Source organism: Chionomys nivalis, chromosome 1 (assembly GCF_950005125.1).
Source record: "Chionomys nivalis chromosome 1, mChiNiv1.1, whole genome shotgun sequence".
Lineage (NCBI taxonomy): Eukaryota > Metazoa > Chordata > Mammalia > Rodentia > Cricetidae > Chionomys > Chionomys nivalis.
Genome location: NC_080086.1, coordinates 74144833 through 74169600, shown reverse-complemented (window position 1 = coordinate 74169600; position 24768 = coordinate 74144833). Strand labels below are relative to the sequence as shown.

Below are 24768 nucleotides of genomic sequence, written 5' to 3'. Positions count from 1 at the left end.
CACCTGCACTCAAGTGCACATACCTATAGAGAAGCACATAATTTAAAAGAAATCTTCAGAAGAGATCTCACCTAATAAAATTATTTACAATTAGGTGCCTCCACATCTTTCATAAATCCCCAAAATACTAATACCTCAGTAGATATTGAGGTTGTAGTTCTAACCTGTAGGGGTTTTTTGTTTGTTTGTTTGTTTTGCTACTGTATTCATTTTATAATTTGGGTATGATACTTCGAGCTGTGTACTTCTTTCCATTACCTGCTGAAGCATATGTCTTGGGTAGAGGAAAGCACCAGCTGTTCCATTGCTGTGGCGCTCTCAGCAAAATGCCTTCAGGTTTTCAGTCACTGTTCTTGATCTCAAGAGCAACCATGACAGGAACAGGGATAAAGTTGGCTGAATAAGAACCAAAAGCAAGGACAATGCAGATGCGTGCTACACTTCCAGAAATAAGCAACACTGGGGACTGATTTCCAGAAAGCATATATACACATGGTTTGTAAATATTAAAGTATTCAAGTAGCATTGTATAGGTCAAAGTCATGGCATTCTTAATGTGCTCTTCAGATACCTATTGGTTATATTCAGAAATGTCCAGTAAGCTTTTAAATGCTTTATGTTTCTTGGCTGATCTGGAGTACTTTTTTTGCTGGTTTAAAAACTAGAATAGACTATAAACTGGGAAAGTGAATTTTACTAATTATGTCCCACTTAAGGACTTAGGAATAGCATTTTTGTTGATTCTGTACCTAATCATTAATGCCAGGCTGACACTTTTATCTCCTACCTTTAACCTCTTAATATTTAACCTTCCTTCCATCCTGGTGAAAAGGGATGTGAAGAGGTGTCACTCATCTTTAAAGCCTTCAGGGGAGAGAAAAATGGAATTGGTGATATTTTTAGGGAAATGTTCCTCAAAAGAGTGCTTTAGCTGCTGTTTCTGAGAAGGTCAGGTTCTCAGAATCGAGTCAATGGTGCTAGGAATGTGCCGCCATCAGTACTCTGGTCATTAGACAAGTGGTATGCTTGTTACTAGTATGCCAAATGAGCAAAAAGGGAAGCTATCCAGCACATTTACTGAGCCCAGAGATCAGTCTAAATTCTGACTCCAATTTTGGTTAAGCCCCTGATACATCTCTGAATGCTAATGCCAATTAAGTTGGGAAGCTTATCATATTTAATGATTAGTGTTGAAAATCATCCAACAGCTTTTATAGTGGTTCCTCCATCATGGTCTGAGTGTTGCTTCAAGTGCCAGTCAGCAGTGCTTTTAGCAGAACCATTTCCAAATAAGATTTTGGACTTTGCTTTCTTTCCTTCCAGTACGTTTCTAGCCCTTCACTCTGGGATCAAGCACATAAGCTAGCACAGTTTATATGCACATGACACCATGACATTATTATGTTATTGAAAAACACACTTTACCTAGCATCTGCTGGCAGTACATAGTGTTGTGAACCTTGCAGATATCACTCTAATGGAGGAAGTTCTGATTATTCATTTGAATAATTCCATGTCATTCCCCTCTACTCAGTACATAACTGAAAAACAACACCCAACACATCTTTGGTGATCTGATGAAGGCCTTGTTTTTATGATTTAAAGAGGAAAACAAGGAAGTGAATAAAATATTTTTGAAATTAGTATAGCTTAACTTTAAATCTTACATCTCAAGTTTTAGGAGTTTAGCCTACGGCCAACTGTGGACCAGAAAAGTGAAATACAAGCATTCTCATTTCAGATTCAGTTTGAAAATGAAGCAAGACAAATGGCAAAACAAACCACCAAACACATTTCTAGAAGAAAAATGACTGAGAGATTCCATATATTTTAGTGCTTATTTGTAAAACTCAAACAAGAAGCCTTTTTAAATCAATGTTTAAGGATATTCTGTGGCCTTATATTACCCACGCGTGTAGAGAAATGAAACACTATCCAGGTGTCAAGATTAAATGTGTTTATTTTGTGTCAGTGAATACAATGGTATATTAGATACCAGCACTCCAAGCTACACACCTATGCATTTGCCTCTAAACCTTCACACACTGTCAATCGCCATTGCGCTAACGTTCCACCATTGAGCCTTCTATGTCTAGCAAAGTCAGAGTTCAAGTTTAAAAGGAAAGAAAGGAGCAGAAGGAAGGACAGTCGAGCTCCACTTTGGGTTGTCAGTGTCCGCAGACATATCCAGGTGTCTCAAATGAATGTTTATTGTCTTCAGCAGAGGGGAGAAATGATGAGAGGAGCACTAGTAATGGCACTACCAGGAAGGAAGAACAGAATGCAGATTAAAGAAGCCTTGGAGAAGGGACAAGTTAGTTTCTCCTCAGGTAAGAATCCACATGATAGCATGGATACAGGACATAAAGGTTAAATTGTTCAATTTGCGGGCCACACACTTCAGCGTATTGGCTAATACATTTTTGCACCGAAACAGAAGCAGTACAGGTTTTATGTTCTACCGTTACACTTCCAGGTTTTTCACTTATGAATATACCTGCCAACTTAATGATTCTTGCATGCATTAGAGTTTGCTTTTGTAGAGTTTAAGTTTATTTCCCCATTCCCCCCCACACCCATGAACATTGCAGTGTGAACTCTTTGCCCAACTTTAAGAGAATGTTGCTAAGGACAGCTCCGTGCCACCTTGGGACAGAAATGATCTGTCCCCTCTGCAGGCTACCGATGGCAGTAGTGTTGATCTCATCTCATCTTACATGCAAACAGATACTGTTCTCTTAAATTCCCCATGCCAGAGGCACACAAGTCGGCAGGTATGCTTACAAAAATGGAATCAAATTGAAAAAGAAAGAAAAGGCAGGACAACAGAAAGAAAACGTTTTCTTGTTTGAAGCCTACTGTCCTAGAAGGAATCCATCGCTTTGAATTCACTTAAAGCCTGCACAGGCGAAATGTGTTTCTTTTGAGACCCCCGTCGAACTCGTGTCTGGAATTCTTCAGGCTTTTCTCTCTTCACAAGGGGCTTCTTTTCAGGAGCCTTCATCTTCCAAGACACAACGGGAGAGTTGACAGCTGCCGTCCCATAGACCTTCTGGTATTTGGTTGAGGCTACATAAGATGCTTTCACCGTGAGGACAACAGCATTCATCAGGTTTTTGGCTGCCTGGATGAGTGAGGTAGCACTGTCCAGCTGGAAGAGGAGAAAAACGAGATGCATCAGGTCAGCCAAGGCCTCAGAGTCACAAGACACAGGTACAGTTTCACACATCAAGTAGTGTTGTGCTTCTGCTAGTGTTTCCACACAAGCAAATTATCACAAGATAAAGTTCGAACATTAGAAATTAGCCACCTGGCTTCTTCTACTCTTGATTCCAAAATAAGCAAAATCATGTTGCTCTACAGTACACAGTTCTCTAAAATCCCAATACAACTGAAGACGAAGCACTTTTCTTAGCATGTATGTTCCCCCATGGGGAACATACTCATTCACAATGGTAGCAGTTACTCAAGTGTTTGAAACACATTCATTTGGCAGGCACTGAATACTTTTTAAAGAAGCCACAAAGTGTTATATTTCTGTTTCATGTCCCTACCTATGGAGGTATCTTTATACATTATTTCCACTTCCTGAACTCCAGACTGATAGAAATGAAGACACCAGACAAGATAGGATTTTTACTTACTGATCTTGGAGTATGCACTTCAATATTTCTAGATCATGGTTATATATCCTATGAAAATATCAGTTATTGTGGTATGATTTCCTGGGTCAGATAGTGTTCAGAAAGGCCCACCTGCTCATGTGTTCATCAACTATTTTTTATATGCTATGCACCAAGCTTCTTTTTTTTTTTTTTAACGAATTTCTAAAGCACTTAGTTCCCACTTAGTTCTTTAAAGCACTCCATCTAGGTGATTTCACTAATGTCACTTTATGATGAGAGATGTGGTTCAGGAACTTATGTAGTTTTAAATTAAGGCATTCTTACAGACTGATTCATACTGACACATATTGGGTGGGTAATTTTTTTAAAATGCCATAACAAGCTAGTCATTGAGGCAGCTGATGGAGGATCAAGAGTTAAGGCCAGGCAGAGCATAGTAGATGGATTCTGCTGCATTTACATAGCTAATTCTAGGCTAGCAAGGACTATATAAGTGAGAACAACTATAAAAAGAGAAAAACGGGGACATCCTGGGTTACACAGAGAGAGCTTTGTCATAAGAAACAATAATAAATAATAAAATAATAATAGAGTTTAAACCCCATCACTTGACCAGCACTTTTAAGTTTACCTAATTTCTTCAATTTGTTGAAGCATTTGTTACATAAAATACATTTCAACTCTACTAGGATCAAGCACTGAACCATAAATGCTAGAAAAACTACAGTTCCCAGACTCCCTGTCAGCAAAGAATCTACATGTAATCTAATGAGAGAAACAAATCACTAGCTAGACTGGAAGTTTTACTCCAACTCTAGATGTGTTTGAGCATGGTAGACCATTCATCAATTGCGTTGCAGTGAGAAATACAGAAAGTAGTTCACAGTTTAAAGGACTGAATTAAAGACCCTCCTCTGTATTCCTTTGTAAAGTACTGCTTATATAACGTGGGTACCTAGACTATGACCACTCGAAGGGATATAAATGAAACACAGAGACATGAAAGGTTTAGTGAATAGAAATAGCTTTAAGAAAAGACACTAAAACCCCATGGCTCTGCCATTTCATGTGACTGACATTCACAGTGCTTCATGTCATCTCTTGTGATCAAAATGTCTGCCATGTAGTAAGTGGGATCATTGAAAGTTAGATCAATGTCTCTCTGATGCCATTACTTTAACAGATTCTTGCTCCTGATTCTTCATAAACACTAAAAAGAGGTTTTACACTAAGTTAAAAATGATTACAATCCAATGAGCAATTATTCCATTAACTAAAAGCTTGGATTCTGATTACTGAGAAAATATAACATTCTTTGTATTTGAGTCTCTAGTAATACTAATTAATTGATGCTTTGCCATGAAAAATATCAGTAAGACTAATACTGTAGAAAAATAGCAGTTTGTGGCACTAAGCCATGAATCACTAGAATATAATGAATTGCTATGCAATTTAACTTAATCAAGTAGAGCAACCCATTTAACATTTCACTTTGCCGTCTTTTATGATTATACAAGGTGCATATATACAAATAATTGCCCAATCTGTGCTGTTTAGTTTATACCAACTATGTTGCTAAAGCTAACATTAATAACAAATTTCTAGATTATTCAATATTAATATGAGAAAGAAGCCACGCATAGATTACTTTAGTGCTTCTTATTCTACAGCCTTTGGATTGCCATGTCAGCATCACCAAGAAAAAATCCTTTCAGAGGCTCAGCCCAAAGATTTGAGAAACAAATTAAAAATAAAAATTAAAAATCTTCCATGTTTAACAAGAGACCTAGGGATTCTGATAGATATACCAAAGCTTGGTGACAGCTAAACTAATGGAAGCAATCAGCATATCTTATCAGTTGCCTCTAGTCCTTCACAATATCTGACGAAATTTCACATGCTCAGTTTTTTTTCCCAGTTTCATGCCAAGTGGAGGGATAATTTATGGATAGAGATAAGACAATGTGTTGTGTCAATTAGAACACATCCATCATGATGTGTTTAATGAGTTCTAAATAACATTCCCCATGACCCTCATCCTTAACTATGATCATTTCCACATCAGCTTTCAGGTTTCAAAAATGACTAATATTTATTCATAAAGCTAGTTAATTTTATTCCATGCCATTGGTAAAATAGAGAGTCAAGTTATATGCCAGGGATAATATTTCTTTGGGGGGTTATGATAGAATTAGTAGAATAAACAAGATATGTCTATTATAGTATTAAATGGCTCTTAAAGAGTGAGTCTTGGGGAAAAGAATGGAATGGATTTGAATAAAAAGATACAGGTAATTTGGAGTTTTTTTTTTATTACAATTTCCATTCTTAGATAGATGGTATCTGATTCTTCAGCAAAGCTAGGGGAACCTGTCTCTTCTTCAGAACCCATTTTTTTCTCCCAGCCTGATGCAGGAGTCCTGTGAATAAATCTCATATATTTTTGAGAGTGATGTGGCTCTGAGATACAAGTCCAGTGGTTTTGCTCACACCACCTGCTAAGGCAGATACTGGGGGAGAGACCTAGACAACGAACCTTGAACAAACTGCACACAGATAATAAGCTGAATCAAAAATGTAGTACAAAATGTGACTTTAAAATAAAGTTGAATTCCAAAAGCATATATTTTGTCCTCTTCCTTAGATCTACTTTAATAACTTGGCTATTTTTCAGCATGGGTTATTTTTTCTTTTAATTTCTAATGCATCGAATTTGTTTATTCTTGTCCAAAGTGACTTCTAACTGAAAAGTTATAAGTGAAATTTTAATCCCCAGAAGATATTAGAAAGAGTAAAGACATGTGACATGATTTCTTTTAGCGGGGTTTAAGGACACCTATTTAGCATAATTACTTTCTATTTTCTGATGTTTTACTCTAACAGTGGCATTTTCAAATAAGATGAGTAAATTAACATATGTAAGTGAAGTTCTAATAATAATAACTGACATTAATTGAGCACTTATGAGGAGGTGCCTGGCATTGCCTTAGTTATGTTAATTAAATTATGTGATTCAATTTTAAAAACTTCTCAAGTAGCAATGATTGTTGCACTCATTTCATGGGCAAGAAAACTGCTGTTTAGGGACCAAAACCAATTCCGTCTTTTGACAAGATTTGAAAGCCTGTGAACAGCATCATTCCTTGCAATCACTATATAAACTCTGGGGTCTTGTTTATAAGTTACTACATATGGATCAAAAAGCCTCCGCTTCTACTTGCTCTCCTGGACCTTGAAGCCTGGTATCTCAACTCTGAAACATCCTGGCATTATCATCATCACATTTTATGACTGTGTCCACCTCATATATCCTATAGATTTTTATCTTAGGAGTTTGAATCCTCTCTGTGTAGACAGTTTGACCTTGTAATGTTCCTGTCCAGTGTTTAACTGTCCCTAGCAACTTTTGACCTACATCTGTCTTTCTGTTTTAGAGTCACACTCAGGGAAACAGAGGCTGCAGGCAACCTATGTGTATCTACTAGACAGTTGTAACTATTGGTTTAGAACTTTAAGTGGGTCTGAGCCATTTTAACTAAAGCTCTAAGCCTTGAAACAGATCTCCTTAAAATGAATTCAAAATGTAAGATCATCACCATTCCTGAAACCTTCAATATGTGCATCTCTTTTTAGTGTAAAGCCATGTGTTCATTAAAGTCACTTCTGTTCCCCTTGATGATCTTCGCAACCAGTCTAAGAGCAACTGTTCATTTTTAAGCTAATTTTAAAAATATGAGCTCACATTTAACAAATCAGACCACATGACAACTTTTTCTCATTTAGATGGACACTCAGTCCTGAGAGTGCTAATGTATCTCACCATGTGTGAGGTCTATGAGTAATAGATGGTCCACTCTAATCCCATAATCAAGGGTAAAACTCAAGAAGCCTGATTTGAGGAGCAGTGGTGTGGCCATTGCTCACAATAGGCCATCTTCACTCCCTCTACAATTCTGTTGAGCTGTGCTGGACTCATGTTCTTCCACACTTGTCCCTGGGCATAGAAATCAAAATGCTCCTAATTATGTCACTAATCTTTCAAAATATCAAAGTACTATTTTAAAGAAGGCAACAGATGTTTCCTCACATCTTGTTCTATTACAGTCCATGAAAGCAAATAAGGGTGGGTTAAACTGTTTCTGAGGCTTTTTTTTTTGGCCTGTTTCCCCCTTCCCTGCCACTGTTCCCATTCTTAACCACACAAAACTTCCATCACAAAGTCACATAGGGATAGTCTTGCTGTTCACTGTCCTCATTTGTGTCTTGAATGGAGGAAAGACTTTGTTGAAAATAATTCTCCCACTACCGGGGCGGTGGTGGCGCATGCCTTTAATCCCAGCACTTGGGAGGCAGAGGCAGGCGGATCTCTGTGAGTTCGAGACCAGCCTAGTCTACAAGAGCTAGTTCCGGGACAGGCTCCAAAACCACAGAGAAACCCTGTCTCGAAAAAGAAAAAAAAAAAAAAAAAAAAAAAAAAGAAAAGAAAAGAAAATAATTCTCCCATCATGGGTAATTTCTGCTACTGTCTAATTCTTTATAACTTTAGAGCTGAAAAATACCATGACACGTGCTTGAAATGAGTTCTCAGGAATCTCCTAAAACTTCAAGTCACTACTGTTGGACTATTTCATTAAAGCTGGGCTTCCACTGAACATTGCACCATTTCAATAAAACTGAACATCAATGCATAACTCAGTCACACTTTTGAAAGCAATGCTAAAATCTTTTCTCCCTTTTTCCTATATTCTTTCTCCATTTTCCACCCAGGTAATTTCCCACATAGTTATTTATTCTATATTTTATCAACCACTTTTCTTAAGTGATGAGTATGTAAACATGAACAAACTCAGACACAGATTGTCAGATGTTCCAAAAGATCCAGAAAAGATGAGAGACAGACTTAAAAGCTTGACTTTCTATGAGGAGGGCCTTAGTAGAGTGTTAAGAGCTTAAGGAACCACAGAAATAGAGAATTTTCTCGGAGTCATGTAGGGATGGATAAGGCAGGAAAATGGGTTTCCTGGTGGTCACAATTCCAAAAGTTTGATGGGAAACAAGTCACAAATTCCTATTGCCTCTGGCTTTATATTTGATGTGCCTAGGCAAGACTGAGAACATAAGATGTTAAGTTGTTACAGAGCTGAGTTTAATTCCCGTGTCTTATCTAACTGTTATTTTAGGGACCATTAGAAATATTGGAGAGAATATTGGGCATCTAGACACAACAAAATCACATTCTGTTTATATTAATAAATCCATCCTAACTTTAAAATGTATACATATACTATATATATATATATATTCATTTATGTTTTTTTCTTGTAAATTTTTTTACAGAACAAGATAAAAGAATGCATCATAAAGTCCTAAATCTGTTCTCTCTGAACATCCAAAAGTAAAAAATATTTACTTAAAAATTCTCATCAAAAGACTTTTCAGATAAAAAAAATCAATATCCTTTTAATAATCTAAGACATGACATTATCAAGAAAGAGCCTATTTGATTAAAAAAATAGCTTTGGTTGACAAGGGAATCATGAAAGAATTGGCTATCCAAAGCAATGGGATGCTCACTTGAGCCAATGAACAATAAAACAAATTCCGTTTATGTTTTACAATTTCCTTTAAGAAATAACAATAAAAAATGACGTCTAAAAGTAAAAAAAATGTAAAAATGCATGGATAACTCACTGGACTAAAGGGTCCAAAAACTCAAGTGTTTTAGGATGTCATGCATAAGGGTGAGGAATGTTAGCACAGAGGATTGGGATGTCAACTGTACACTCAGCAACCATGTGGTTTCAACCCATTTTGAGATAATATGTTTATATTTAAATAAAATGATTAGAACCAAAAATATATAATGAAACACACAAAGGCAGGTCATGGAAATGCAAACTGTTCCCTGATCAAAAATAATGGGAATGTCATGGGAATGCTGGCCAAGTGAAAAAATAGAAAAAGCAAGTCCATTCAGGACTTGTTTTGGCAATAGAAACACTAAGAAGGATGCTTGATGACAGTGAAATGTTCAACAGCCTAAGAGAAAGTGCACTTCACTTTCATGTCAAGGCTAAAACTATTCTATTTTCATTACCTCAACTCCAAGCTAATAACAGTGAATATAAAACTAGAAATAGGTTCCACAAATATGGCAGAAGTCCATTTTAGAAACTTGCAAGATTTCTGAGTGGCTAAATAAGACAGCTTTAGTACACAACAGGAAATAGTTTTAGCGGCACTCACCTACATATTTTGCAAGAAAAAAAAAACTATGATAGAAAAATTGAGAATAAATTTATTAAAAGGCAGATACTTTCAGAAAACTGCAGCTGGCCTTTTGTTATATTTACCCATCCCCACCCACACAAAAATGTCTCACATTGCTTGCTGGTGTGGGGAGATTTTGCTACAAGTCAGCTTTGCTGTTAATGAATGGAAAAGCTAGACAGAGAGCAATAGGGTCTATAATCTGCCAAGAATATTTTTGTTTGCTTATTTTTTAATAAGTCCTTAGACTTTGAAAAGGTATTTGATCTTCTTAGAAGCCATGACACATCTGAAATACCTTGAAATATCTGCCTCTTTTCCAGAATTTATATTAATAATTCCTTAAAAAATCTTTAGTAAGTCAGGAGCAATAAATAAACAAAGATGGGGTGAAAAGACTTAGCTGTGTCCCTTCTTCCTCAATATAAGACATTTTAGGATGTTTATATACTGGCAAAAATGGGGGAAAGAACATGTCTACTGTGGCAAGTTATCATTTTGTGACTCCACTAACTTCCTCAAGGAGCAACAGTAAAATAAAGTTAGCAAAGCTGGTTTTCTTTTGCTTAAAACTGCCAGGAATACCAAATAGTGATTTACCACTCACTCTTGTAGTTTTCAGGGCAGACATTATTAATCTATCACAGTACTTTGTTTACGCAGAACTGACTAAGTGACAAAGGAAGAGGCAACATATTAACTTCCCTCCTCCAAGATTTTACATTTTCACAAAGTTGTTGAAGAGAGTGTGGTACCATTTACAGCACAGATAAATCACTCACTATATTAGGTTTATATGTATATGAGCTTAAATACCTTTTGATTTCATTACTGCCCATCAAACCATTAACAAATACTTTTTATTTAAATGACACACATTCCCCTTTTTATTCCAATAACTAATTTTTTAGGAACAGATTGTGCACTTCTTAGTAATGGCACTTTGTTATGAGTTTTCAATTAATAAAACGGTTAATGAGAATATGTAAGTTTTAACAGAAGTGCAAGTTATTTTAAGAAACTATTTATAAATTAGGTAATAAAAGCTAGCAACATATATTAAGAATCATTGTGTCTGAGGTAAAAAAATAAATGTCCCTGACTGATTGTTGTTTAACCACAAGTACGAAATATAATATGCACCAATGTCTAACAGATATCACCTAGGATATTGTCAGATAAACCTGAGCAATTAGTTTGCCCCAGAGTCATTCTTATTTGATCACTCAGTCTTGTATGACAAATATTTTCATTTTAAGTAGGGGATCAATCATGACAGAAAGGAACACAAGAGATCTGTTGTTTTCTTCTGTAGGGGGTCCTTGACCTCTCCCAGAGAGGCAGTTGGTGCTCTACCAACACTGAAAGTCAGTCCTGAGGAAATCTGTATGTATGAACCAAAGATTAAATTGGCAAAGATCTTAGCACAAAGGTCCTGCATTCTCAGACAGGCTAAGCAAAAATGTCTGCAAACCCTCACTGGGAGATTTACCAATTGGTTCCCAGGTAACTCTCCACTGGCTATATTTGTGTCTTGGATTTTTTAATTCATTTAGGTTGGTAGTAGTGCTTCATAGTCGGCCAGTTCACTGATTAACTGTCTTCATTTGCATTTTTTCAATTATAGGTAAGTAAACCTTGGGGACTCCCATGAAGGCTTAATTACAGTCAACACATTTTCTAAATATGGCTTAAAGCCATTTTTTCTCTACCAGTAAAGGCTGAATAATTCTTGCTCAACCCAAACAAGAGGTTCTTGCTACTCTTGAGATGCTTTGCCTCTTGTAAAATTAGGAGCAATTATGTCTCAGGCACCTAGGAATTCTCCCATCTTTTCCAGACTTTCTTCCTCCTTCCAGCTCCCAACATCATCCCACCATTCAGGACTTCATGGTTTATTGATCTCTAAAATCTTTGCTTCCATGTGACAGAAGACTTGTGAGGAAATAAATTCATCAGGTTAGGAAGTGACCTATGAATATTCAGACAAACACCATGACAGAGTATTGGACAGTATCTTGGAGACTGTCAGTTTTTGTGTCATCGTATGAGTATACTGCATATTCATTGTATATTCACCATTGACTGTGTCCTCTATGATCATATATATATATATATATATATATATATATATATATATATCTTCATTATTTACCTTCCAATTTTAATATCATATTGCTACTCCTCAAAAGACCAAGGCTTCTTATTGTGTTGCCTATGGAGAGCATCCCTACCTTCACTCTTCCTTTTTCCAGTGGCCCCAGTTCCCAACTTTCATGACGATGAGGCAGTATAAGAGAAACCCTTCTTCAACAGTTGTGAATTCTTAAGCTATGACTCAACCTGGGTTCAAGGTCCAAAGAAATTGATCACTAACTACGTGATGCTTAATGAGTTACTAAACGCAGCTGTACTTGAAAGTCTTGATCTTTATACTGCACAAGAATGTTTACTGAAGCATTGCTTGAAGTAGAAAAGCGGGTATCTATAGCCACACTAACTGGATAAGCTATGTAACCATTCACATGACTACTTAGTTGCAATATAAATGTAATTTCTATGTAGACATGTAAATAGTTAAGTGAAAATGGTATGATATTGATCACAATACAATATAATCTACAGTTTTACTAGATTACTAAGTGCTAATTGTAAAAATGTCCTTAGTTCATGGACTTATGTACAAAATCCTCAGCTCTATCTGTCCCCTATTACTACTGCGACTTTTCATTCCCAAATCTTTTGATCCCATTTCAGTTTTCCTTCACTCTCCACCGTCAATTTAATAATGTGGATGTCTATTTTATTCTGCCTTTACTGACATTACCTGAACCTAACGTTTATCCTTAGCAGAATCTTATACTTTTCGTGGATAAAATGTGGAAAAGCGTTCAGAAAAGGAAAATAGAAAACATGAAAATGTCTGCATACTTTTAGGACTAGTAAGTCCTTCAGAATGCAGAACTAATAAAGAGTCAATACAAAAAATATTAAGGATCTTAGGCAAAACTCTGATGCCCCAAATATCTAGCAACACTTAGGGCTTGGCAGTGGCTAGAAGAAGTGTCTACTAGGAGTTGGTAAGAAGCTAATCTGGCTAAGAAACTTTATGCTTGAGTTGCGAGACCCCCAATGAGACTACCACAGAGCCGACTTTCCAATGCAATTACACAAGGTTTCCTTATTGTTCCACAGGCTTGCAAGAAGAAGCTGCTTTGTCCCATACACTGATGCAGAGGGTGATTAAAAAAGGCCAAAGGCTCACAATGCAGGGGGTCTTCAAAGAGAAAAACCACAAGCAGGGAGTTACATGCTTTAACATTACCTGATTGGGTTGAGGATAGTTGGCTCTAAGTCATAAGGGGATTTTTGCAACTTTCCACAAAACCACCCAGTAACTGGAAGAAAAACTTGTCTGTTTAGCTTCTGATTGGCTGTCCTTGAGTCTCTGGGAAGCCAGACAATTTTGGGGCCAGTTCTGGCTTTTCTCTGAATTTACAGGTACATGGGGTGGGGCGTCTGGGGTGGGGTGCCTGCTAGATTAGACTCTCACAAAGATTGGGCCTGAGTTTAAGATGAAAAATCAATATTCTCAATCTAATTTTAGAAACATTAAATGAAATAACCAATATACGATAAAGTGTATAACCACTTAACATAAAATTTCAGTAATTCAAACTATAATTCTTATTAGATGTTATTTAAAGTGATATCTTCTAAAAATAAAAGGAAGGTAACTCATTCCAAAACTTATTAAGATACATACCTAATATTACCTAATAACTGTCAATCAGTGAAGACCACCATCTCAAGGCATGGCTTATCTTCATAAAAAAAAAAAATACACAGTTCCACGGTTCCCTGAATTCTTTCCTAAATCCATAAATCTGGCTATCTATTTCCTTTCCTTTTTTTTCTTTTTTGTTTTGTTTTGTTTTTTGTTTTGTTTTGTTTTTTGTTTTTCAAGACAGGAATTTTCTGTAGCTTTGGAGCCTGTCTGAGAACTAGCTCTTGTAGTAGACCAGGCTGACCTTGAATACACAGAGATCCACCTGCCTCTGCCTGCCCAGTGCTGGGATTAAAGGCATGTGCCATCACCACCTGGCATAACTGTTCATCTTTAAATACACCTAACACCTATCATCTCCAGCATTGTCTCAGTATTATTTAAGGGAGCATGATAATCTCATCAAATTAAGATTCATGAATATCTTTCTACCATTATTTCCTACTGGTAGCATTTATTATATTAACCACATAGAGTAGGAAAGGGACAATTTTTTTTCAATCCTAAGATCATTAAAAGTCAAAACTGGGAAACTGTATCTTTTAGTTAGCCTCTACTCAAAAGTAACAAGGATAATTAGTGTACACTCTCCTTAATGCCCTTATCAGATCTGCACAGTCCATCAGAATTACCCTCTATAATAAACATGATCTGAGACTTCCTCTGCTACATGCTCTGTAGTGTATTGCCTTCTGTCCTCATAAGTACTCTTGCCAGGCAGTCACTGCTGGATTCATGTCAGTTCTTTTAATTGCACTAAACGAAGTCCTCCTTATTTTGTGATTTTGTTTTTATCAGTTTCTGTGATCTAAAGACAATTTTGGTCTGGAATTACTAAATAGAATGCTCTAGAAATAAAACATCTCAAGTTTTAAATTGTGCATTGTTCACTCTTGGTAGCATGATAAAATCTTGTACCATTTCTTAGTAAATGAATCAAAACTTTGTCTAGTGTGTATCCGATATAATTCCATAGCTGAGCTTGATGACTATACCATAGAGAACTCCTTATGCCTAAATTTCAGATATCCACTTGGGACATCTCGGCTGTCATTAAGTAGGACTACTGTATATTAATTATCATTTTTCTCTAATATAATAATTATCTTCTTACATAATTCATGAGTAATGATCTCCTAAATAAAATATTTAAAACTAAGTAAAATGTTAGACACATTTATAGCTATATAAAATAATTCAGTACATTAACCCAAATTTCAAATCTTTTTTCATTATAATAATGAGAATTAAGACAAAAAGAAAGTTCATAAGAGGCCCTCAGTATAATGCATGGTTTAAAACCAAGTAATTTTAATTAAATTAGTTTTAAATTTGATCATTGATCCATAGCTTTCTAGAATTGAACACACTTTTTCTGTCTACTTTTAGTAGACACAGAAAAACTGCCTTCAAACATTTCCTTCATTCTAGCTTTTCCACGGTGAACTGTCACCACAACGACTTCCTCCATGTGATCACTATGGGCACCTGTCATAGATTTGGATATGGATTTCACCTTGACCTAGGAATACAGTTCAGTAGAGATGCAACAATAAACTCAGTTCATTTCTATATCTATTGCACTTCAGATTCTCGAGTTACCTTTCAAAGATCCTTTGGCATTTAGAGAATAATCGAATCTTTCGCAGGTCTTTTCTTACTGACTTTTCCCCATCATCTTAAGCTAGTAGGAGCTCTATGAATCACTCCACCTCTACCTAAAACCCACTCCTCCCACAGACCTCTTCCTCTCAGTCAGCAGCCCTTCCCTTCTTCATACCACTTAGATGAAACACCCTGAGTAGTGTGCTGCCTTTTGCTCTCTCTGACACAGCATCTTATTTCCAATCATCTCCTGTTCTCTCAGCTTTAATACCCTTGCTATTGGAATCCATCTCACCTCCTGCCATCTGATCACTCATGTTAGCCAACTCTTCAAACATCACTGTTAGTTCTTTTTCCATACTTTGTCCTAGCCACTCTTCTTCCTTTCTGATCTTTACCCACTTCACTACTCAAACAAAAGCCAGAAGTATCCTCTCAAATGAACTCAGCCTGTCACGTCTCTCATCAGCCTCTTCCAGGGGCTCTCTACTTCAGTCCCAATCTCTATCTCAGTCAAATTAAGTGAAAATCCAAAACTTAGTGAAAACTAAACTAAAAAAGTTTCTAAATTTCAGTACACTCCCTCCCTGGTGACCTCAATCTCTTTTCTTCTTTCCCTTATATTTTCCATAGTCTTGCCATCTAATCCATACTTCATCTTGTACATATTTACCCACAAACCTGCTGTTTTCCAAACACCTCCAACAAGGTCTTGTTGAGTTATTGTGACATCAAAGACTTGGAAATAGAAACGGAAAGACACACATGAAACTAAAATGAAAGTGTGTAGGCTAGTATGCATTCCTTCTCCCTAATACTCATTCCATGGAAGTAGAACCAAATGCATGAGTCTGTCAGAAGAGTAGAAAAGGTTCATAATTGACGAAGTATACGAGCCAAACTACAATAAACATTGATTCTATGACCTCTTCCATCACCATAATTTGAGTAGATTTCAAAACCAGCCTTCTTCTTCATAAAACATTTCATAAATAAAGAATATCTACTCTATTGAGAATACTAATGTCAACAAGGTAGCAAGGTGTGGTTGCTAAACATCATGTTAGCACCACATAAATTCTCTCAGATCTTTAAAACAAGTTCATATGATCATCCCCTTCTCTACATGTGAGGAAACCAGAATAGAGAACATTTAACATTTTGTGACAGTCTTCTTTGAAGAGAGGAGCCTACTATGGGATTCTCACACTCTATTCTCTAGCATTCTGAGTGTAGTAACAGAAATCTTGTAGTTCACACACCCCATGAAACATTCTACTTGCTCACAAGCATGAGTCATGTGACCAAGAAGTCATCTGGGCCCCACAAAGGAAGCCAACCTATGCAAACACCAGCTTTGCCATCATGATTCATGGCTGAGTGGTGGGGACATCATCTTCAGGCTCTAATTCTCTTTCCAGCAGCCACAACTCTCCAAAAGAGCCTCTCCATAGTCAAAACAAACTTGATTAATGACAACTTCTACTTTTTATTTTGGTTTGAAGATTTTACACATACCACTTTCCATATACCAAAGAGGAGGAGAAATGATTTCAAATTTTTACAATTTCAAATTTCTATATAGCCTTTAATTTGTCGTCTAGCAGACACTATAAGACAAGAAATGACACAATAACAACTATGGTCATTATCATCTTGTAGCATCTGACATGTGACATTTCCTATATTCCTTCAACTACTGCTCTGCAGAACAGACTATCCTAAACTGTGCTCTCATTTCATAAAACACAATACTATCCATGAGGGAAACTATCTCTGTGTCATTTACTTCCTATAAAAGGTTGGGACAATCATTACTGTACATCTCTATTTCTTCAAGTGTAAAATGAAGTTATTAACAATGTTTTTCAAAGTTTATTATGAGGTCTGAGTAAGATAATAAAGAAGCTTAAAACATATTTTTAAAGTTTGAAGAAGTATGTGGCTATAAATGATCATTACATAATTTCTTCTAAATTTTGGAACAGCCAGATATCACTGGCCCAAGAAATCTGTTCAGTATCAGGTATTCCAACAGACTACTCAAGTAACTGGCAATATAAGGGGAAAAAAAAGATTTTCCAGAGAAGGTGAATCTCCACCTTGGCCCTAATTGCATGGTGGCCTAGTTATAATCTCTACTTTATTCAGAAAACTTGTCTTCAGAGGATACTCTACAGGAAACATGTTTAAAGGGGTGGAAAAGAGATGGAAAAATTCTAATAAATTGAAGGAGCTCATGCTTTCCCCGTGAGCTAACAGCTCATCCACTAATCTGCCATTGGTGTCTTTATCACAATTCTGCTGAGTTTCTTGCTCCAACCAAAGAGCTATTTGTTTGCTGCTTTGTGCGTGCAAGTTTTGTGGATCATGTCTCCATGGCTACCATTCTAGGTCCTTACGTACAGGCACCTTTCTGCCCCTTATTGCTGTGTTTCCCACAAGGGTTCCCAATACAGGAAGCATACTGGGATTAGGTGTTGGTGATAGTGGGATAAGTAGCAGTCAGCTCAGTGATTGATTCTTAGTGGAGGTTTCACTTTAAAGTAAAGCATGAGATGTGCCTGTTGGAAACTAAACATTGGTAAGTATTCTCTTTGCTGGGGTATGCACTTTTAGATATCTCCCCAACTTGGCATATGTCCTGTAACCAAACTTATTATACTTTTCCTGAATTTATCCTAATCTTTTTAAAAAATAATACTGACTTTAACTTCACCTTCTCTTCAGTTGGTGAATGAAACTTACGAGCAACCTACAAAAAGAAAAAAAAGATTGTCCTTGTGTATCATGTATTTAGTAATGTACCACTCTTCCAAATGCCTTTATCTAAAAGAAGACAAAAAGGGCATATAAAGTGGTTCGCTTTAGAAGCCAGGATACTTCCTCATACAGTGCCTGCCAGGGCTTGGCCTAGTTTGGAAATCTCTAGTCTTGCTCTCTTGCAGTGAACGAACTTGATTGAAAATGTAGCAAAAACAACTGAGGGTTCCCTTCCATCTAAAACTGGCCGTATTTTTGGTTCAACAAAGAACCTCTATGGATGGACAACATTTTGTCTGTGCTCTCTGAAAAGAGACTGAGACACACAAGAAACTTGCATAATTCACAGATTAAAGAGAACAGAATCCTCAAAAAACAGGAAATGCATAAGAGTATTGCCAAATTCTGAGAAAAATATATCAGTTTCTGTTGAAAAGAAGTCTGAAACTTATGAGCTAAAAAACTTATTCTTGGAAAAATACTACTTTAACTTTAAGACAACAGCAACTGTTAACCCGAGAACATGATAAACATTAAAGGGTTGCAGGTTGATTATAGCATGGGCAAGATGCTACATCTTACCACATTTAATATCGACATAAAAAATTTGCCAAGGCAAAATTCTTCTCTTGGATTTCCTGTGAATCTAGCCATGATAAACTTAAATCACCTAAATATGTATTCCAAGACTTGAAGTCCTCTCATTTTTCTCCCAAGAGACAAAAAGTGGCAAGGCTACAGCTTGCTGTATCACTGTTGATACATCCCCGAGTAGTGCCTCAACTCTGAGGTTACACCTGCAAGAGCTCTCTCACTTTATTATAATTCTGAGCTGTAAAGAAAGTTCAGTGCTTCACAATAACCCCATGGATTCAAGACTCACCTGGCACAAACTTACGCACTACAGAATTTACTGATTATAAATATCTCAAAAACAACTGCAGTAGAAATTTGAATTTCAACATGGTCATTAGCCTGATCTACTAGACATTATTGAAAAAAAATAATATTTTAAGGAAGGAACATAGCTTATCACTTTCCTTTTTTCCTTCCATCTTAAAAATTTATATTATCTGTCCCCACCACACCAAGATTTCAAAGTGTACAGAATGAACACAGTGCTATGGTAATTCCATTGTTTTCGTAGTACTTTAAAAATCAAATAAATTACCTGTATCACAGCGTTGAGGATAGAAGCTTGAAAGTTCTTAAATGTTATAAACACAACAGAATTGTTTTAAACTCCTTACTTATACAAAGCAACAAATGTAAGTCATTTTTAACCCATTTAAAACTTTTTTCTCTAAATATTATCATGAAACAACTGTCTTTAGGAACAGAAAGTCCTGGATCTATAAGTTACGGGTATCTGTTACAACTAGGAAGGAGGTAAGGTGATAATGGGTAAACACCTCTAATGGGTTCCTAATTGTCTTTTAGCAAAGTACACTTCTATGCTCTGAGGCCAGGCTAACACTGAGGGGCAGAAAGTGAATCTTCTTCCCTTCTTCTTCCCTTCTACCCTCTTATTCCTTTCCAAAGAGAAGGAATACAAGACACCTAACCTCAAAGGGTGTGTATATTCTGAGTCAAATGTCAAGAATTTTGCTGACTCTAGTACGGTCAAATATCACTGACTAGCAATGAGTAGTTGCTGTAGGCATCTGGTACAGAGAGTTCAGAGATGATGTTAAACGTTCTACACTAGCAAACCATACAACCCTCACAGCAAAGGGTTTCTGGACTACTCCAGACTTTGTAAATGTGGGGGTGGGCGGGGAGGGAGTCTTCCTATTTAGGAGTTGCAGATTGTCTTTATATTCTAGGAGGATTTCACCTTACCCCATGAGGTTGCCCCCTCTTTTGTTTCTAGAGTCCAAATCCATCTATATCTGGAACATTTAGAAACTGGATACTGATCTGTATTTGCTTTTCAAAGTTCCGTTTGAGAATGGTAGAGGCAAAAATATGAGTATCACCTACTTTAGTAGCTAACTGTTGCTTCTATAGTCTCAAATGTGAAAATCAATACTTTTCTCCTTTCTCCAAGTCATTTTCCCTGATTTCAATCAATGCCTCTCCATGTGATTCCTCTACACTCCCAATGATGCACTATCTCTGTGAGGCAGATCCCTAGACTGGTTGCTCAGCTCCCTGAAAGTCCAAAAGTTTGACTTGGGGCAGACATGATGAAAGAGAACAAAGAGAGTATCTATGACATCAAAAAAGACCCGTAGCACCTCTTTGGAAAGAACAAAAGTGGGGCATCTCTCAAGTGTCCTTACTGTCTTTGAGCACTTCCCTGGCTTTCTGTACAGACTGATGGTGTTATCCATGAAGGGAAAACAGAGAAGAAATTTAACACTCCTAATTTATTGTTGATTCAAATATAAAGTTATGCAACTAATATTTTTAATACAGACCATCATCTAGGTCATAATTCGGGAGCATTAACACATGATTATTTTCTAATTAAGATGAGAATGCTAAAGTGCACATTTTCCAAAGACTTTCACTTGAAGCCATCAAACAATGCATCAGTACTATTCTAACGTTCTCCTCCCCCTCCCCTGTCTCTCTTGTTCCACCCCCATCCCCAATGCTCCTAATTCACTTAGGAGATCTTATCTACTTCCACTTCCCAGGAAGATTCATGCATGTCTCTCTTAGGGTCCTTTCTACCTATTTCCTCTGGGTTTGTGGACTGTAGGCTGGTTATCCTTTGCTTTATGTCTAATATCCACTTATGAATGAATACGTACTATGCTTGGCTTTCTGGGTCAGATTTATTCCTAGTGCATGAACAGACTTTTTGAATCCCATTCCCTATGAAAGAATACCTTGCTCAGACTAGATACGGGAGGGAGGGCCTTGGTCTCAATTTGATGTGCTAGACTTTATTGGCTCCCCTTGGGAGGCCTTACCCTTTCTGAAGAGTGGATAGGGGTAGGGGGGAGAATGTGAAGGGAGCAGGAGGAGGGAGGGAGGGGGAATTGGGATTGGTATGTAAAATGAAAAAGTTTGTTTTAAATTTAAAATAAAGTAAATAAAAATACTATTTTAGAAAAAAATACTTCTCTGAATTTTTATTTCTCTCCTATTTCTTCTCTATATTTTCTTCTTCCCTCCCCATCTCACACACCCACATAAATACACATCCCTTTCACAATTTTGGAGATATAGAGCTGCTTAGTTTTGTTCTTCCTTAACTCTTCATGTCGGGACATGACAAACAAAATATCGAAGACCATCCCTCAGATCTTTATAGCCCCACACTCTTCCTTTAAGTTCATCATTTACTACATCCTGAGACTTACTAACCATCATCCTTATACCATTTTTCCTCATGCTTAGCCAAGGTTTAAATGGACTATTTGATGAATAGTCTTATGTTACTGCCTCAGTGTGAATGTGAAATGTCCCACTCAGGCTCATGAATCAGTGATTTACCTGCCAGATGATAGCTGTGGGGAAATTATTAGAGTCCTAAGGGAACTGACCTAATTGATGGATTGATCTTTCGATGGAGTCATAATATGGTGACATTACTCGGAAGTGACAAACAGTAGGAAGACAGTCCTAGGTAAAAGAAAGCCCCAGGGGGCTTGTCAAAGAGGCAACCTCCCTTTCTCTTAAGGCAAGCAGCCTTTGCCACAAGCTTCCACTGCCATTATCTTCTGCCTCAACCTGGGTCTTGAAACACAAGAGTCATGTGACCATGACTGACAATCAGAAACAGCCAAAATCAGGAAGTCAACCCCGAAATTGCTCTCTCAAAGCATTTTAGCTGCAGCTATGAAAAACCTAACTAATAAAGTTACCTTTAACTCTCTCAATTCTTAACTCCTAATGTTTAAATTTTTTCCATCTGAAACTTCTTCCAAGAACAGAAAGATGAGTCAGTTTGTTACTTTGCAGATTTTGAAACAGAGGTGTGAAAATGAATCACCTGGTGTGTGTTAAGAAGTTGGTAGTTAATTAGATATTCCAAGATCCTACATTCTATCATCTTTATTCAAAAAGACTGCTATTTAGCCCAGGTTCTTCATCTTCATAGCCTCCTCCTACCCCTATGCTGGGTTATTCATGCAGATGTTCTGGCCATTAAAAAAGAAAAAAAAAGAAACACTGACTGAATAGCATTCATAATAAGATACTTTCTACCCTTCTCTGGCATTTTCTGGTCCAATCAACCTAAAATGTACATATACATAAATAGTATGTTTTTCTGATTTTCCTCTTCAGAGATATTATACATTCTTCTCCCAGGGAAACTTATTTCATAGTAGTTCTATATCTGTAAAGATACATATCTATGTGTGTGTAAATTATACATAAACATATATATGCTTTCTTTTGACTCTTTTCCCCTTTCTACCTAGATATTCAAATAACTTTGTAATATATTTCATTCAGAAAGATTATTGTAATGTATTATTGTTACTTGTTTCAGACACCTGTCTTCCATGATAATTTCATCTGTGTATCTATCTACACTACATCAGACAATAGACATCACATTATACATTCGTTATGTGTTAATTTATAGATGTGAGTATTTCTAGAATACCTTAGAAGTATGCTTGCTTGGACTTGAGTAAAGAGAAAATGTCAACTTTCTTTTGGGAAAAGCAGATCTAATATCATTACCCTCCTTTAACAATCTATAACGTCTTTGAAAAATAATTCAAGTTTCATTTGAACTTTGTATTGTACAATTAGTTCCAATAAGATTTTCCCCCCATTGGAAAACTGTTTTTGATCACTAAACTTCAGTGTTCTCACATAGTCAAGTTTATCCTGTGAAAAAAGCGATTTCCTGAGATAATAAAATCTAAAAGGTAATTTTGATGTCACATTAAGAAACTAAAAAGCATTTCACAGAATGGAGTGAGCCAAATCTTTATTTAGTTACAAAGCCCTGAGAAACTGGAAAAGGGGATAGGCTGCAGGGTTAGTTCTATTCATGGAAAGCTAGTCTGTTAGAAAGGTCAAAATAGTAACTTTAATGGATTTAGACAAGAAAGTGAGGTCGAGTACACACTATAAATTATCACTGAGTCTATATCACAGAGGCTTTTGTATAAGTTTTTGTTTGTCCATATGTGTAAATCAGATCTAAATCAGAAACTTCTTCCAAGTATATCAGGGGAAAGACTGACATAAGGACATACAGTTTTACTTAGCACTTAAACTTTATCAACTCTGACTTTTCTAGGGCAGAAAATGTGACACGATTCTTGATTCTCTTTGTCTTCAAAATTCATCCTTATAACACATATTCTCATTGGCTGGTGGACATTTCCATCACCAACTAAGCCTTCTAAACCGGCTAAAGATGTCTCCAGAAAAATGTTTTCTTTCTATTTTCACAAAAGAACCAGTTAACCTGGGGGCTAATCCCTTTCCCTTCAACTGTCTTCTACAAATGGGGCTAGACATCGTCACATGACATTCTGTGTCACTGAGAAAATGGCTATCTAGCTTAATCTTCATTGAAAACAATTACAGTTCATTCACTGTGGGCTTCTTAAGTTGTCTAAAGAAGTAAAGTGTGCTATAAACTAAACTAAATGATTCAGGAAAAGTACACAACTATCAGTAGTGACTTGAATTCTGATGTAAAACACTTCTGAATACAGGACATCCTCAATTCCATTAATATTTCTGTGATCTTGAAGACCTACAATCTTATCTTGCATCTTCATGTACAAAAACACAAACACACAAAAACACAAATACCAATACTACGAAGGTTATTTGCCACCATTTCTCACAAAGCCATTCCATAACATTTTGTTCTGCGAGTTTGTTGTTCCCAAATAAACAAGTTTATGGTCTAAAGATAGTTTCTGAAATAGCAAAATTCAGAATTTTATATAACATTAGGAAATGAAAATACTTATACTGGATAATCTAAACTAGGTCCTTCGCTTAGAAGATCACAGAGATATTTCTTAGTTACTTGAGCACTTACTGTGTTAATTTCCAAGTGGTCACTTGGCAAGTGATTAGAGTTGTCAAAAGTTGCACATTCATCAAAATCCAGATGAGCGATCATTTTATCTCCTATATAGCACACACTTTAGTACCTACCAGCTCTCTACTCATTAATACTTATCCACAACATATTGCATATGTAACCCTGAACTTCAGAGTTTTCAACGAGATCATTTTTATTGAGCGTCTAGTAGGTATGTATAATGCTTAATGTGAAACAAGTTTTCTAACCAAAAAGCATAAAAATATTGAATTCCAAACCAATAATTCTTTAGAAACAGCATAGCCACTTATAATGGTATCACTTCTCCTAGCATTTCAGTTAATTCAGAACTAAGTAGGTTATACAGAACAAGTTAACCAAATGGTGGTTACATGCCAAAGAACATGGACTATTAAAATATAGTATTAACCAAAAATAGTATGCACCAGATGGAGGATATATTTTAGAATCTATTTTTGAATGAACTTGTTTAAGGATTGAATATATGTCCAATATAAAAACTGTATTTTCCAACTATTCAGTCCTCTTTTTCGCTATTTTTTTTAAAATATCATGAAAATAAAGAATTTTGGGGTCTATATAATGAGACTACATCCTTTATAGGCCATATACCTACTTCATAGATAAGAAAAACAGTTGCCCAAAAGATCTAAATCATTGACTTTGGGAAAATCTAACCAGTCAATGACAGGAAGAGGATCAGTATATCAATT

At 36.4% G+C, this 24768-nt stretch overlaps 1 protein-coding gene across 4 annotated transcripts in view; it reads right to left on the bottom strand.

The window, feature by feature from the left end:
- Positions 1-1942: 1942 nt before the first annotated feature.
- Ctnna2 (catenin alpha 2) overlaps positions 1943-24768 on the bottom strand; it is a 1144480-nt gene continuing 1121654 nt past the window's right edge. For all 4 annotated transcript variants that reach the window (XM_057766952.1, XM_057766959.1, XM_057766967.1 and 1 more), the window contains one exon: positions 1943-3151. In XM_057766952.1, coding sequence (XP_057622935.1) covers positions 2864-3151 — 288 coding nt within the window. In that variant the 3' untranslated portion in view covers positions 1943-2863. The remainder of the gene's footprint in view (positions 3152-24768) is intronic.